At 65.9% G+C, this 15,739-nt stretch overlaps 2 protein-coding genes across 10 annotated transcripts; both read right to left on the minus strand.

The window, feature by feature from the left end:
• Window positions 1–9: 9 nt before the first annotated feature.
• On the minus strand, window positions 10–5,875 carry HAPLN4 (hyaluronan and proteoglycan link protein 4). 2 transcript variants are annotated; one of them, XM_068919956.1, is made up of 5 exons: window positions 5,797–5,875; window positions 3,881–3,983; window positions 3,144–3,506; window positions 2,158–2,460; window positions 10–1,317 (listed from the first exon to the last, which is right to left on the minus strand). In XM_068919956.1, exons 2-5 carry the CDS (start codon window positions 3,981–3,983, stop codon window positions 980–982), a joined length of 1,107 nt encoding a protein of 368 aa, XP_068776057.1. In that variant the 5' UTR covers window positions 5,797–5,875; the 3' UTR covers window positions 10–979. The 2 variants fall into 2 exon arrangements, with proteins under 2 accessions (XP_068776057.1, XP_068776058.1); XM_068919957.1 differs by lacking the exon at window positions 5,797–5,875 and adding an exon at window positions 4,340–4,468.
• Window positions 5,876–6,849: 974 nt separating this feature from the next.
• TM6SF2 (transmembrane 6 superfamily member 2) lies at window positions 6,850–13,535 on the minus strand. 8 transcript variants are annotated; one of them, XR_011136391.1, is made up of 11 exons: window positions 13,369–13,534; window positions 10,293–10,396; window positions 10,054–10,151; window positions 9,677–9,780; window positions 9,269–9,351; window positions 8,822–8,946; window positions 8,555–8,656; window positions 8,333–8,425; window positions 7,893–8,012; window positions 7,158–7,473; window positions 6,850–7,027 (listed from the first exon to the last, which is right to left on the minus strand). XR_011136391.1 is itself a non-coding variant. In XM_068919949.1 (11 exons), the coding sequence occupies exons 1-11, from the start codon at window positions 13,458–13,460 to the stop codon at window positions 7,267–7,269; spliced, it is 1,293 nt and encodes a 430-aa protein (XP_068776050.1). In that variant the 5' UTR covers window positions 13,461–13,535; the 3' UTR covers window positions 6,850–7,266. The 8 variants fall into 8 exon arrangements, 6 of the variants coding, with proteins under 6 accessions (XP_068776050.1, XP_068776052.1, XP_068776051.1 ...); XR_011136390.1 differs by having other exon boundaries at window positions 10,293–10,399; window positions 13,369–13,533; XM_068919949.1 differs by adding an exon at window positions 12,030–12,191 and having other exon boundaries at window positions 6,850–7,473; window positions 10,293–10,399; window positions 13,369–13,535.
• Between the last annotated feature and the right edge of the window lie 2,204 nt (window positions 13,536–15,739).

Genomic DNA, 15,739 nt, shown 5'->3' on the forward strand with positions numbered 1-15,739 from the left:
GGCTCGGTTCTCAAAAGCTGCCAAAGCTTTTATTTCATCCAGGAGCAGCTCGCTACCACCGCAAACGCCCCGGAGCCGGGGCTCGGCCTCGGCGGCTCGGGCGTCCGGCGGCCCCTGCGCCGAGCGAGGAGGCTGCCGGCGCTCGCGGGGTGTCCGAGCCTGCCCGTCCCCCCGGCTGGATTTTGGGGGCAGGTGAAAGCAGGCGGCGAGCGCGGGCTCCCCGCCGCGACGCCCCTCTCCGAGGCGGACGGGCCCTGCCCGGCCCGGGGCAGCGCGGAGCGGGGCAGCCGGCCCGAGCACGAGGACCGCGGAGGCTCGGACCTGCTTTGCGCCAGCAGAGCCTTTTGCACATGCAATACGCTGATTTAGAGAGCAATAACTGCAGCTGCAGCGGGCTGGGGAGCCAGCAGCCCGCACTGGGTCCCGGCGCAGGCTTTGTGGCTGGGCTACGGTGTTATTTCTCCTGCTCCATGCCTCAGTTTCCCCAAGCGTTACTTGTCTTGCTCCACGGCACGCGGTGGAGCAGGCGCCCCGGCACGGCGCAGCCCTTCCAGCTCAACGTCCCGGCCTCGAGGCCACGTCCTGGCGCCGCGCCGGGCAGCGCCGCCCTCCGCCAGCGCCTGGAGGCTCCAAGCAGCAACGCTGGGGAGGCGCTGCCCCCCCAGAGTAAAGGCGAAAAAGGAGGGGGGGGTCCTGTCTGCAACGGGGCAACCGGGGGCTGCTCGTGATGCAGGGCAGAGCAGCCCCCCCCCCGCAAGGACCCCCAACAGCCCCGCCGGGGAGCCCCAGCCCCGAACCGGAGCCCCCCGACGTCGCTCCGCCTCCGCGGCCACGGGGAAGCAGGGACGGGTGCCCCTCCATCCCCATCCAGAGCCCAGCGCCGGTCGGCCGGGCACGGGCAGGCTCGGGGGTCCCGGCAGAGCCCGGGGGATGCTCTGCAGCCGCTGCCGGACGGCGCCGGGGGAGCCCCGGGGCCGCGTCACACGCGGTTGGGGTGTCCCGGGCTCGGCGCCTTCTCGGCAGCAGCCTCGCCGGCTTTCTTGAAGCAGTAGACGCCGAAGAGCTTGTACTTCTTGTCCGGGAAGCCCAGGTTGCGCACGCCGGGCTCCCGGCCGCCGCAGCGGGCCCGCGGGTTGACGATGGGGTAGCGGATGCTGCCGTCCTCCAGCCAGCCGGCCTCGCAGCGGTCCAGCAGCTGGATCTTCCAGGCGGCGTAAAGCTGGCCCACCTTGGCCACGGCCGCCCCGTTGTCCTTGCAGGCCTGCACCGCCTCGGCGTAGCTCAGCTTGCGGTAGGTCTTGAGGAAGTAGACTTTGCCTGGGGGCAGAGCGGGGCCGTCAGCGCCCGGCTCCCGCGGCACCGTCCCGGCACCCCGCCGGGGAACCGTCTCCGTCCGACGGGGCCGGAGGATGGACAGGCGGCGGCACGGGCGCGCGCCGGGGCTCCCGGGAGCCGCCGCCTCGGCGCAGGCAGATTTATAGGGGCTTGCGAGCGGCGGCCGGCGGCGACGCCACTCGCTATTTATGCTGCCTGCCACCGTTAAACAAACATCCGCGGAGCCCCCCTGCGCCCCCGGCACGGCCCTGCCAGCCGCCAGGAATTTACAGGACGGCAGAACCCTCCTGGCTCCGATCCGTCTCGCCTGGCCCCGGCCTCATCCATCACCCGGGCCGTTTTCTGCTGCGATTACCTCCGTCTCCGGCTTCTGCCGGGCAAATGCAAGAGCCCCGCTAAGGCCGGGGTGCCGCAGCCCCTCCGGCGATGGGCTGGCGCGGACGGACCCCGCTGCCTGCCAGGGCTCCCGGCACCGAACCTGCCTCGAGGAGCCGGGGAGCCGAGGCAGCTACGGTCGGCCGCCTCCTGCTCTGGCCCTTGGCAGCCCCGGCCTCGCTCCGCAGGCCCCTGGCACCTCAGCCGAGGAAGGAAAGAGAGGAGCGGGCTGGAGATTTGGCCTCCCGCCCCTTCTCTCTGCAGGAAACCCTTGCTAAGGCGCTTGCAGGGCCGGCGCGGGAGAGGCTCCCCGAGCCCAGCCGCGAAAGGAGGAGCGACGCTCCGAGCTGCTGCTGGGCCTCGGTTGCCATCGCAAGGAGCTGCTCCAGCAGCATCCCCGCGGAGACCCCAGCCCGGCCCCCCCTCCCCGCCGCCCCCCGCCGTTACCGTCGAGGTTGGAGGTGAAGCAGAAGGCGTCGTAGTGCTCGCTGTCCTTGTGCCGGTAGCCGTAGTTGCGCACCCCCACGGGGGTGTCCTTGCGGCCGCACTCCTCCCGCGGCCGCGAGATGGGGTACTGCACGGAGCCGTCCTCCAGCCAGCCCGCGTTGCACCAGTCCATGCCCTCCAGCCAGGCCTGGTGCAGCTGGTCGTGGGAGGCCAGGATGCCGTCCTGCTGCAGGCACGCCTGCTGCGCCTCGTGGAAGTTGAGGGTGTAGCGGCCCAGGCGCGGGTGGTAGGGGAAGATCACCCCTGGGGGCCGGAGAGGAGCGCTGGGGCGGCAGCCGGGCTTTGCCCCCCTCGCCTCCCGCCTGCGCCCCGGCCGCTGGCTCGTCAGAGCAGCGCGAGGCGCCCGGCACCTCCTGGTGCTGAGCCGGGAAAGGCGGCGCTGGCTGCAAAGCGGCTTCGCTCTGCTCTCCTCGGGGAGCTGGAGGCCTTCGGGGCCGCGGCCGAGGCTTTGCTGCCCCGCGGCGGCCCCGGGCTGCGGCAGTGCCCGGCGGCCCCGGCGAGCGCGCCCCGGCCGCCCCGCGGGCCCTGCCTTGGGGCAGCTTGGAGGCGGTTGTCACCCTAAAAATGTGGTTTTTCCCCCCTTTTCCCCGCACCCCAGCCATCGCCACGGCAGGGGGGGATCTCGCCTCCCCGGGAGGCCAGGATTCGGCAGCGGCATCGCTGCCGACGCCTCCCCCCCGGCCCTTTACGAGGCCGTACCGCTATCCGTCTCTGGCGTTTATTAGCTGCCAGCCTGTAAACCTGCAGCAACCATAAAAGCCAATAACAGATGCAATAAAACACGGCACACACCAGGAAAACCAGCCAGCCGCAAAGCAGGGCGCAGGCGAGCTCCGGCCCGCGGCGCTGGCCAACGCGCGGAGCCTTCGCCCGGCCGTCCCGCGTGGGATGCGGGGACGCCCCCCGGCCCACCCCGGCGCCGCTACCTTCGAGGTCCAGCTTGACCATGCCGGTGTCGTCCTCGAGCTCGTTGGTGACCTCGCACTCGTAGCGGCCGTAGTCCTGCAGGGTGACGTTGCGGATGATGAGCGAGGCGTCGCCGAAGCCGTCCTCCTGCAGGGCCGTGCGCCCGCGGTAGCTGCCGAACGCCCGCCGCGCCTTGCCCAGGGCCACGAAGACGTCCACGAAGGCCATGGGCTCCGTCACTTTGGTCCACTTGAGGCGGATCTCGTCAGGGTCGTGGGCCGACACGTCGTAGTGGTAGCGGCAGGGCAGGATGATGGTGCCGCCGCGGTGCGTCACCACCTTGCCCGGGGCCGTCTGCACCACCACGGCCCCGCTGTCACCCTCTGCAAAGGGACGCCGAGGTCAGGGCCCCCCGTCCCCGACCCTGCCTCCCTCCCGCTTTTCCGAGCGGCTGCAAAACGCAAACGCCACGAGGCCGCCCGCGACCCTGGGAGCCGTCTAAACCGCAGCCGGGAAGGGGCGGGCTGGTGGCGCAGGGGCCGGTTGCCCTCCTTTGGGGGCTTTGCAAACCGCGAGGCAGCTCGGGCAGAGCTGATGGCAGCTCGGGGAGGGGATGGCAGTGCCGATGGCCCAGCAAGCCTGATTTTCGGTGCTTTAACGAACCGTACGCCTCGCAAGCGGCCGGAAGGGCTCCCGGCGCAGCCCCCGGGGTGGGCAACCAGCCCCGCGCTCCTGTCGGGCCGCCATCGCCACTCACCCAAGACATGGACCACCTTCTTGCGTCCCCTGCTGCTGGGCAGCGCGGCGGAGGAGAGGACGCCGGCGAGGACGAGCAGAGCGGCGGGGCCCCCGGGGTGCATCTGCAGAGGGGACGCAGAGCCCGTTAAACGCCCGCCGGCACGTCGCCCCGGAGGGCACGTCCCTGCCCGGGGACGGCACCGGGCTGAGCCGGAGCGAGGCGGCAGCGCGGAGCAGACGGCCCCGAGCTCGCCTCTCGCCCCGCGCTCGAGGATGAGCCCCGGCGACGGGGAGCTGCCGCGGAGGCCGCGTCTCTGCCCGGCGTCCCGCGGCGCGGCGAGGCCGCCCCAAGCCCGGCTCCCACCCGCACCCCGTTGCCTGCGCGGATGAGAGCAAACGGACCCAAGCGCAGGCGAGGGAACTGGCTGCAGCGCGGCCCTTGCTGGCCCTGCTGCGCGGGGGGCTCCTCCGCGCTCACCAAGGACGTTGTTTCCGGAGTTGGTGGCGCTTTTGCAGGCGAGGGAGGGCAGAGGCGGCGCGCCGAGCGGCCCCCAGCCGCCCCTCGGGGGGGAGCGGGGCCCCGTAACCCGGTCCGGCTCCGGGCTCCCGCGGGGACCCCTGCGGCGTCTGCCCTCCCGCCCTGGCCTGCGCGCCCCCCGGCAGGAAGACGGCGCTGAACTCCGATTCACCCGCTCAGTTACAGCCGGGATGAATATTTCATGGCACAAGCTCCAGGCAGGATCTGTTTAGTTATTTATGTCGGCGCTGGCACATCTGTAAACTGAACTGATGGCGCTGGAGGAGGCTGCGGCTGCCCGGAGCCCCGTGGTGCCCCGCGCCGGCCGCAGCCCCCCTTCCCCAGTGCCTCCTGCGCGCTGGACCCCCCGGACGCCCTGTCCGGCACCCCAGGGTGCCATCCGCCGCTGTGCGCTGCCCGGTGACCTCGGAGCTGCCCCAGATCCGGGCCAGGGGCTGCTCTGCAGGAACGAGCTGCCCCGAGCGCCGGGGGCTCAGGGAAGGAGTGGGGATGGGGGCTGGACTGCCCCCCCCGGGGGTCTCGGTGACCGGCTGCAGGGCTGGGGGACTGGGCTGCGCCCCCCCGGGGTCCCGATGCACGGCTGGGGAACAAGGGGACCAGGCTGCCCCCCCGGGGTCCTGGTGACCGGCTGGGGGACTGGGCTGCCTCCCCGGGGGTCCCGGTGACTGGCTGGGGGACAAGGGGCCCGGGCTGTGCCCCTCTGGGGGGTCTCGGTGCCCAGCTGAGGGACAAGGAGCCAGGCTGCCCCCCTGGGGGTCCCGGTGCCCAGTTGGGGACCTGGGGGACCGGGCTGCCCCTCCGCGGGTCCTGGTGCCCAACTGGGGACAAGGGGACCGGGCTGCTCCCCCCGGGGGCCCCGGTGACCGGCTGGGGGACTGGGGAGCCAGGCTGCCCCCCCCCCGGGGGTCCCGGTGCCCGGCTGGGGACAAGGGGACCGGGCTGCTCCCCCCGGGGGTCCTGGTGCGCGGTTGGGGACAAGATGACTGGGCTGCTCCCCCCGGGGGTCCCGATGCCCGGCTGGGGGGCTGGGGGACCGGGCTGCGCCCCCCCGGGGTGCCGGTGCCCGGCTGGGGGGCAGAGGGGCCGGGCTGCCCCCCACCCCGGGGTCCCGGTGCCGGTGGGGACAGGGGGCCCGCAGCTGCCCCCGCGGAGGTGCCGGTGCCGGTGCGGGGGGGCCGGGCCGGTGCAGTGTTGCAGTGCGGGGCACTGCGGCGGCAGCCCCGGGGCTGCGGGACGCCGGCGCCCGAGAGCGGACGGACGGGCTGGAGGGGGCTGGGGAGAGGGGTGGGGGGCCCGGTGCCAGCAGCAGCAGCCCCTGCCCGGGACCCCCGGGACCCCCGGCGCGACCCCCCGCGGGCTCCGCTGCAGCGAGCGGAGCCGCAGCGCCGCGCACTCACCGCGTCCGCTGCGCGGCCGGTGCCGCCGCCGCCGCCGCCGCCGGGAGGGGCCGCGGGCGCTGCCCGCAGGAGCCGCCGCTCCGCGCAGGGGGCGGCACCGGCACCGGCTCCGGCTCCGGCTCCGGCAGCGGCGCTGCGCAGAGCCGCCGGCTCGCCAAGGTCACCGGCCCCCGCCGCACCGGCAGCTCTGCGGGATAACGGCCAAGCACCACCCCCCCCACCCCCCAAAAAGGATGCTCCGGGCAGGGCAGGGGGGGGAAGGTGCGTGTGCACGGAGCGGCCCACCCGTGTGCACCCACCTGCTTGCACCCACCGCCACGCTGCACCCACCCGCCTGCGCCCACCGCCACGCTGCACCCACCACCCCGCTGCACCCACTGCCACACTGCACCCACCCGCCTGCACCCACCCTGTTGCACCCACCACCCCGCTGCACCCACCCGCTTGCGCCCACCCACCTGCGCCCACCGCCCCGCTGCACCCACCACCTCGCTGTACCTACCCGCCTGCACCCACGGCCAACCCTCTGCACCCACCGCCATGCTGCACCCACTGCCCCACTGCACCCACCCCGCTGCACCCACCGCCTCACTGCACCCACCACCACGCTGCAACCGCCACCCCGCTGCACCCACCACCACGCTGCAACCGCCACCCCGCTGCACCCACCCGCCTGTGCCCACTGCCATGCTGCACCCACCCGCCCGTGCCTGCCACGTGCCCTCGTGCACCGCTGCACCCGCTGGCAGCCCCGCGCCCAGCACCGAGGGCCCGGCCAGGGCAGCGCGCTGGCACAGGCGGGACGGGGGCAAAGTCCTGGCCCCGAGGTGGCGGAGCGCGGCCAGCTGCTCCCCGCCGCCGGCGCAGGTCACCGCGGCCTCCCTCGCCGCCCGTCGGCGCAGCCCGGCCGCCCCAGACGAGCCGGCCTGTCCCGCTTTGCCTGGGGGCCCGGCAGCCCCCGCAGAGGGTGGGAGCGGGCGGAGCGCGGGCGAACGACGTGGGCACCCGGCGCGGCGGGGGGCGGTCCCCAGCAGGAGTCGAGGGGCACACGGGTTAAAAAGCCATACCTTCCGTCGTTTATTTTGTAAACAGCAGTCCCTGGTCCCCACAGCGGAGCATCACAGGGCGCCGGGGGTACCGGGGCTGGCCGGGACGGCGTCCTCCGGGTGCCGCGGCGCCTCCGTCCTGCCACCGCGGCGGCCGGCTGGGCGTCCCGGGCACCGGCCGAGACCTCGGGTGCACAGAGCACCGGCACCTCGGTGCTGCAACACCCGGGACCAGCAGCGCCCGGGGCTGTTAGGGGACGCCGGGGGCAGCACGCGGTCCCCGGGGACGCCTGGGTGGGCTCGGCCGGCCGGGACGCCCTCCCTCCTCTCCCGGGCTCGGCCCGGCCCTGCAGCGGGGACGGGCCAGGACGGGCCAGCAGCACCTCTGCCCGCAGGCGCCGGGGTTCGGGGCGGCCGGCACTCGTCACTGGTGCTTTTTGCCCTTGTCGAGGCTGGCGGGAGCGGCGGGCAGGAAGAACTCGGGGCGGCGGAGGCAGCGGTAGGCCAGGAGCTGCGGGCCCAGCGCGTAGAGGACGTTGGCGAGGAGGAAGCTCCACCAGACGTCTTCGGGGGTCTGGTAGGGGAAGGGGGTGCGGGCGTGCAGCGAGGAGCCCAGGTGGGAGAACTGCGCCTGCAGAGCACAGGGCAGCTCGTGACGCGCGCGCCCCAAGGGGCAGAGGGCCAGGCCAGGCCAGCCGGGGCTCTAGCGGGTACGTCCGCATCTGCCAGCCTCGCGCACGTGTCCCGCGGACCCCGTGTGTCCTATCTACAGATCTGTGGGCCGCTCGCTCCAGTCTATTTCTGTCAAACTAATCCCGGGCTCCATTCAGATCCACTGAGAAAAAAGTAATTATCAGGCTCTGGCAGTTGCCATGGAAACTGCTCCGCAGGCAACCGCGGGGACCGGGGGGGGGGCAGATCGGCGCGGGCCGGCCCCACCGCCCGGGACACGCGCGTGAAGCCCGGAGCGGAGCAACGGGGGCTCCGTCCAGCCTCCCCTGGCCCGCGGCGCTCCGCCAGGGCGGCCCCTGCCTCCCCGGCACCCCTTACCTGGGCCACGGCTCCGGCAAACACCAGGCTCCAGTCCGGCATCCAGGTGCAACCGGGCCGCACCAGCCCGTAAATGCAGAGGCAGAAGAAGGGGAGGAGGTAGAACAGGTAGACCAGCATCTGGGGGCACACGGAGAGCGGTCACACCAGCCCCCGATGGGCCACGGCCACCGCCGGCAAGGGCGGTGGGATGAACGAGCGAGGGGGCAGCCAGTGAAGGACCCTGCACCCCGAGGGGCTGGGAAAGGGGGTCCTGCCCGGGACAGGTCCCAGCACCACCCGCCCCGGGCCCTGGGGACAAACGCCCCGAGCCTGCAGCGGGGCGCCCGGCGATGCTGCCGGCAGCTCCCTTGGGCAGTTGCCTGGGGCCGGGCTCCATCGCCGTGGGGTCCAGCGGGGTAACCCTCCCCTCCGCCGGGGGCAGCCCCGTCTGCGCTCACCTGCACTTTGGGGTAGGCAACGGGGTCACGCAGGTATGGCTCGTGCTGGTAGATGTACTCGAAGCACGAATCGGCGGGACAGTCCAAAACCACCTGGGGACACAGAGCACGACGATGGAGGTGGGACGGACGCACCCTCCCGAGCCCCGAGCACCCGCCCGGGATCCCAGCACCCCACCGTTGCCCGAGCATCCGGTGCTGGTGCCGGGCCCCAGCACTCACCAACCCTCTGAAGAAGGTGAAAGCTGCAGCTAGGATCAAGAACAGGACGAGGCCCAAGTCCTGGGGCCGCTGATGCAGACCCTTGTGCTGTTCCTCGGCAATCTGGGAGATGGAAAAGGCCACGTTTGCTGCTGCTTTCCCCGTGACCGAAGCTGCCAGGCCCAGCCCCACGAAGGGGACTGCTGAAGGCTCCCCGGTTGCTCCCCGCTCAGCTCCTGCTCGATGTTCCTGCCCCAACCAAGGCGCCCAGCCCACGGCCTTGCTCACCTTATCAGCAGTGAGGCCCGGCAGAGCCTTGGGCTGGTGGAAGAGCCTCACCCCAGCCCAGATGGGGATCAGGACATAGGGCATGTTGAGCAGGAAGGCCGGGCTGATATCGGAGCTGTACTTCCCTGGGGAGGAAGAGCACAGGGTTAGGTACCGCAGAGCAGCCAGTGCCCAACACTGGTACCTGCCGGTTGCCCCAAAATCAGGGTGCTCCCAGCGCCGCATCCGCTCCCCGTGCAGGGCCTGGGCAAAGACACGCTTGGCCTCATGCCCTCCACTGCCCACGAGGGCAACTGACTGGGATAAACTCGTTTGCTCAGGGAGCACCTCTGGACGGGCTGGGGGACACAGGCAGACTGGACGGATCAGCGAGGGCTGGGGGTCCCCTTCTGCTGAGGAGCAGAGCCCCCAGGCGCGCTGGCAGCTGGTCCCCTTGCATCCCCATACCTATCAGGTTCCCAAGCAGGAACACGACGATGCTCATCATCAGAGAGCCCAGCCAGAAGAGACCCAGGTTCCTGTAGCTCTTTCTGCAGAGACAGCGAAGGTCAGACACCTGCAAGGCTCAGAGCTTCCCTTCCCCTCCAAGCTCCCCTTGTGCTGCCCCCTCCTGCCCGCCCAGCTCCAAACACCGGCTCTGTGGAGATGCTGCGACCCTGGAGACGCTGGGACGGCGCAGCAGCCCAGCGTCACCGTGAAGTCTCCCAAGAGCTCGGTCTTGCAGGAGAGTCTGGTGGCTTTTAGCCCCAGCTCTGAAGATCGGGCACCTCGCGAGACTGCTGGAGCTCCCCGGCCTTAACACCAGGCCATCCTGGGGCCAGCTGCACCTCGCCACCCTGCCCCTGAGCCCCTCACCTTTGGCTCATGGCTGCGATCATGGCGAGGTAGAGACCGTAGTGGATGATGCCGTCCCAGTAACAGATCATGATGCCGTGTGCCGTGCGCAGGTACGGCTCGCCCTGCCCGTCAGAAAGGCTCAAATCATAGAGCTGCTGGGGGGTCGAGCACCTTCCCCCAGCCACCCCCGTGCCCCGCTGGGGACGGAGGGACGGAGCTGCTCTCCCGTTCGCCCCTGCGGGAGCCAGGACTGCTCCGTTCGGCTGCTCTGCCGAGGGGCACAAGTGGCTCCAGGGACTCCAGGGGCAGGAGGTGCATCTGCGCTTGACGGGTGCCCAGAGCTGCTCGCTGCAAGGCTGCGGCGTGCGAGATCCCGAGGTCGGAAAACACAGTACCTCCCTCACGTAGATCTCCATGAAGCCAGAAATGTAGCCATCCTCCTCCAGCGAGATGATCAGGTCGATGACGGAGGTGAAGGAGAACACCACAAACACTGCAGGCCGAGAGCGCCAGGGACCAGCTCAGCTCTGAGCCGGGTCCGATGTGCCCAGCGGGGAAAGGCCCAGAAATCCCCAACCTCCGCTCCCAGGGCCAACGGCGGATGGAGCACCCGGGGACCCCGTGGAGGACTCACCGCAGAAAAGAGGGTCCTGGAAGCGGCTCCCTTCGCTTACAAAGTAGACGATGGAGAAGAGGCCCGCAAGCACCAGCGCCCCTGTCAGCATCAGCGCCCCAGGGCTACTGCGGAAGAGGCAGGAGAGGTTCAAGCCCCCCGGGGAGAGGATAAAGCCCCGCACAGACATGTGCGCCCCATTTCGCCTGGTCCTGGGTGAAAGAGCAGGGAGACTGGCAGGATTGGACCTTGCATTCCCCTGCCCAGCTCTCCGGCTCCGGGACCTCCGGCCTCCGAGGAAGCTCTGGGCCCAGCAGCCCGTGATAAACCCCAGGTGAGCGGGAGCACAGGAGAAACGGCCACGAGCCGCCGCAGACGGGAAGGAACTGCTTTGCGGTGTCTCCTGTGCAGGAACAAGGGAGACGTCCCAAACCGAGGGAACCCAGCTCTCCCGGAGGGCCAGGCCATCGTTGCAGTGGGCAAAATGCCAAGGCGCTAATCCAGGCAGGCACTGCAAGCTGGGTTCCTTCTGAAATGTATTTTTAGTTGGAATCATTATGATTTTCATCTCCCTTCTGAGGAGCAGAGCTGCCAACCCCACTTGAATACATATGGCTGTTAACTGATGCACTATTATAAGAGACCATGTAAACCGATTATAAAGCGAATCTATAACGAGGAGATAGATACTGCAAATTCCTCCTAAGAGTGTGAATAAGTTGGGGGGAAATCTATCCCGAGCTAGCTTCTCTTCCAAGAAGAGCAATTGCATTAGTTGTAGGAGCTACAGGTCTGGTCTAGCTAATATTTTTGCTTCTCAGCCTGTAAAGCTGAAAATATTAAGGTATTTTTCACTCAAGCCTTTAACCCTGTTACCAAAAAAGTTAAAGTCACGGCTAACTCTCTAAAGACACTGGTGTTAACAGCTTATCCTGCAGAAGTACCTTATTATCAGCCCAAGAGGTCCTTTGTGCACCACAGACTAACGCGTAGACAGAGGAAGGAGGCTAGCCGCCCTTTTTGCTCCAGAATTACAAGTCTGAGAACAGTTCGTGCCTCACTTTAGGTGGCCGCAGAAATACCAGCCTTGTGTTTGCCTTGTGCACTCAGGCTGCTTTTCTGGGGACAGGGAGATTCGCCCATGCCGGGGCTGTGCAGGACCCAGCACACGGGTCACACCGGTGCTGAATGAGGCCGAGACCGGTCCTCACCCCCTGGCAGCTCTCGCTGAGAGCTCAAAACCGAAACAGATAATATTAGAAAAAAAAAACCAATCAAATTCTGAATTGCCACAGTAAAAGCGCATTATTACTACTGTATATTTAATTACCACATGACTAATTACTTCCAGAGAATGATTAATTCAAAAATCAAATATGGAGCTGGCTATTGAGTAGCTGGACACAACCCAGGGCTCCTCAGGTCATCGCAAGATACAACCGTACGTGCGATAGGGCTTAAAATACCCCAGGGCGCACTACCAGGCCAGGGGGGCACACGTGAAAGGTCGAACCCGTTCCAGCGTTTTGGGGTCTGCATTTGGGACCAACAGGTCATTCTGCGATCGGGGAGGGTGGCCGGCTTTGAGGACACCATCACTCGTTTCACAGCAAGGACCAGCCCCGCCAGGAGGGGGACGGGCTGAGAAACCGCATCCCTTCCTCCTCCTCCGTCCGCAGCGCGCGGGAAGGAGAACACCAGTGCCACGGGCCGCAGTCTGGGGGACGCGCTGGAGGCGTTAGCGCTTCCAACACTTACAGGTGATTTTCATCTGGTACCGCGTCGAGCGGAAGGGCTTTGGATTTCATTAGGATGGATAAAGAAAGGCACGTTGGTGGCTGGGCTGGAGCGATGCTGTGGCTGCGCAGGGACGGGGGAAGGCCGGGGACGCTCTGAGCAGACCGGACTGGAAGGAAAGGACTAGACCGGAAAACAGGAACAAAAAGCAGGAGGTCTTTAAGTTAATCAGGCGGTCAGAAAAGCGCTGATTCTACAGTCAAGGCGGAGAAAAAGTTTGTCTAAAATACATTCCTGCTCCAGTGGTAAAGCAAAGGCAGAAATTAGCTATAAAAAGAAATATATAACAACTGGGAAAAAGAGGATAAAGGGTGCCTGGCAGAAATTAAAGGATAGGAAGAACACAAGGGATGCTGAAAGAACATAAGGGAAAAACCCATAGCTGGCAGGTTTTGGAGAGTGAGACTAAGAAGATAGGAGTAACCAAACAGTGCGTGCTTTTACATATCTGAGAAATAAAAGAAGTAATTCAAGGTGGTGTTATGGCCTCGGTGAGCTAACCAGAAAGCTGATCACAACCACGTCCATCTAATGCACTCAAACACTAGCGGTGTGGCCAGCTGGGTACCAGCCTGCCGCACGCTGCTGAGAAATTGCCACGAGAGCACGGTAGGCGGCTAAGGGACGCGCTAAGCACCCAAAATACAGCTGTCCTCGGGGCACCGACAAAGTTTTACACAGCAATAAAACCGAAAGCAGCAGCGCTATCAGGCAGCGTGGCGAGGACAAGAGGCTGCGGCAGAGGGCCGGGCAGGCTCAGCACCGGCCGCGCTCCCGGCAGGAACGAGCGATCGCTCTGGGAAGAGAACTGGGAGCCCGGAGCCGGGTCCCAGAGCCGCAGCTCAGCGCCCACGGAGGTGCAGCTGCGGCCGGAGAGGACAGTGCCAGGGGCTCTCTGTCTCTGCCCCGGGAGCTGCGCTGGTGCCAGCCACCTGGAAAGGATGCTCGTAAATCGGGGGGTGCTGAGCACCCTAACCCCTGGAGAATCGGCACTGTCAGCAAGCCCCGTTAGGCTCCGCGTTGTGCAAGAAGCCCAAGTAACGCTGGCACGCGTTTACTTGCTGATAACAGGATTTAAAAGTCGCAAACGCAGCCATGATCCACATCTGCGCCATCCCAGCCTGGAGCAGCCCTTCTGCGGGCTCAGCTGGGACAGATGCCCCCCGGACCACCGCACGGCCCCGCTCCTCACCGCACCGGACCTGACCGCGTCCACCAGCGCCCTGCTGGACCCAGCGCCCTGCCCCGGAGCGAACCGCACCGAAGGCCGCGTCCGGTGCCAGCCCGGCCCCGCACTCACTCCGCCAGGGCAGGCACGCTGTTCACGCCGAAGGCCACGGGGAAGGCGAGCAGGGAGAGGGCGAGCGCGCCCGGCACGGCGGGGAGCTGCATGCCCGGAGCCGCCCGGGGCCCGCTGCCGCCACCGCCGCCGTCCGGAGTCGCCGCCGGAGCCCGTGGACTTCGGCCCTGAGCAAACAGGCAGCACCTTAAAGCGCCGGAGCCGCCCCAGTCCCCAGCACCGGGGGAAGGCTGGAGCCGGGGGGTCCAGCGGAGGCAGCAGGAGCAGAGGCTCCCCGGGGCTCCGGCCCGGCCCCCCCGGCGGGCTGCCTTCACACCTGCAGCCGTGCCGGTTACGTGCACAAGCGCACAGCTCACCGCTGTGCACAGCATCTCCGTTACCCGGGGCTGGGCCGGTTCGTACAGCCCAGAGAGCTGCCTTGAGAAGCAGCAGGAGCTGCTACGGGGGAAAGAATAAAACCACTCCAGAAGATCTGAATGCTTGAGGACTGGGTTTTTTTTTTGTCTCTTCCCAATTCATTCTAGAAACTGTAAGTACTTAAAAGAGCCAAGAGGACGCACCTCTTCAGATCTGTAAGAGGAAAAGAGAAGGGGAAAAGCTGATGAAAGCCAACACTTCATCTATGCCTTTAATAATGAATTGAACTGAGCAGAAAGCCGGAGTTTCAAGGTCTGCGAGTCCAGCAGGGAACCCAGCGTCAACCTGACCTCCTCCGCTTAAACTCTCTTCTCCAACAGAAACAGCTACCCCCATGCCAGCCCAGGGAGAGACCTGGCTTAGCAGTAAGCCACTGGGCACGCACTGGAAACATCTACAGAAATGAAGCTGTATTTAGCAGACCTCAAATGCTGCCGCTCAACCTTTCACCTTCCTCACAAAGCCTTCACAAATGAGCCACTGTGTCACTCTTTTGCCCCGTTGCTTCAGAGTCCGTGCACAGAAGTAGCAGCCCTGCACTTTGCCCTGGGCTAGTTCATCATTCCTTTGCAGGAGTAACTCTGAATGTGCCCCGTTTGCCTCGTCAGCACCGAGATCCTGAGCAGGCGGTCGCGAATGCATGCTAACGACGCTGAAAGTCTCACGTCTGCCCATGCCCAGCAAGGGAAGGCAGCTCGTGCCACAGCCCTACTGGCGCCCGTAGCTCTTCCATCACTTGGGCAAGGCTCCCGCAGCCTCCAGAGAAGGGAGCGCACCGGGGACCAAGGGAGGTCGGCCTCCGGGGCTCCATAGCGAGACCTGACGTTGGGGCTGCGGCTGGGAAAGCACCAGCCAGCCCTACTCATATAGGGAAACGTCTGGTATGAAACGCAGCATGAAACCCATGCAAGAAAAGGGATGAAACCAGGTAACGTGGGCTGATTTGAGGCAATAACCTTCAAATCTTCTGCCACCCAGCCCTCTAAAAATGTCACTTCAGAGTCTTCCTGTGGCTGCCTTTGTTCCGTTAATAAGCACTCCAGGTCAGGTACTCTCCACTTGTACAGCATCTGCAACAATGGGATTTCATTTCTGGCTGGAGCACTACTAAATTAAAGCAGAAGCATCTAGATTAGTCCTGCAGAAACATCCTGTATGGCTACCATTACATCTGAGTAGGGAACACTTCCTGCTCTTGCAACAGCCACTCAAAACAAACAAACCCCCACCCGTTTGCCTCCCCCCAGCGAGGTGGGTTCAGCGCTCTCTCCCCCGTGCCATATCGTCACGGCTGCAGCCAGCAAGGGCACTCATGCCCGATCACTCTTGCGTTCACGCAGACCAGGCAGCTGGCAAGGCGTTCTCATGGCACGCACCAGGGACCTGGAATTTACTCTTTGATCCAAAATAGTCCAAATTCGGTGATCTTCTGGGCATGCTGCAGCAGCCATCTGTTTGATATGGTTTCTAAAGACTAAATCCCTGCTTTGCAGATGAAGAAGAAAAACGATTGTTTTAAGTGGCTCGCTGAGTTTCTGCAGAGCTGACCCACAGGTCTCTCTCAGGTAGCGGCAGGGTATGTGGAACATTGCGTTATTTACAATAACATCATAAGAAAAACAGAGCACAGAAAAGCACATACCGATGCACATGGTCCGCAGGCGTTACCAAAACAGAAGGGGCTCAGGAACACCCAGGCCACTACGTTGAAACAAAGCAATAAAACAACTTTTGCCAACACGACACCAACCAAGCACACAGTAATCGCTGTATTATCAGATTACCTTTAAAGGCCCAATCAGTAATAACAGAAAACCTGTCCAGTAGCACTTACCCTGCCTTTTAAGACCATGCTGTGACCAGGTCATTGCCTGTGCTAATAGGATATATTACTACATATGTCCACAATAAAAAGTGATTCTGAAAATGCCGCCCACTCCCTCACCTGTAAGCC

This window comes from Struthio camelus, chromosome 26 (genome assembly GCF_040807025.1).
Source record: "Struthio camelus isolate bStrCam1 chromosome 26, bStrCam1.hap1, whole genome shotgun sequence".
NCBI classification, from domain to species: Eukaryota; Metazoa; Chordata; class Aves; order Struthioniformes; family Struthionidae; genus Struthio; species Struthio camelus.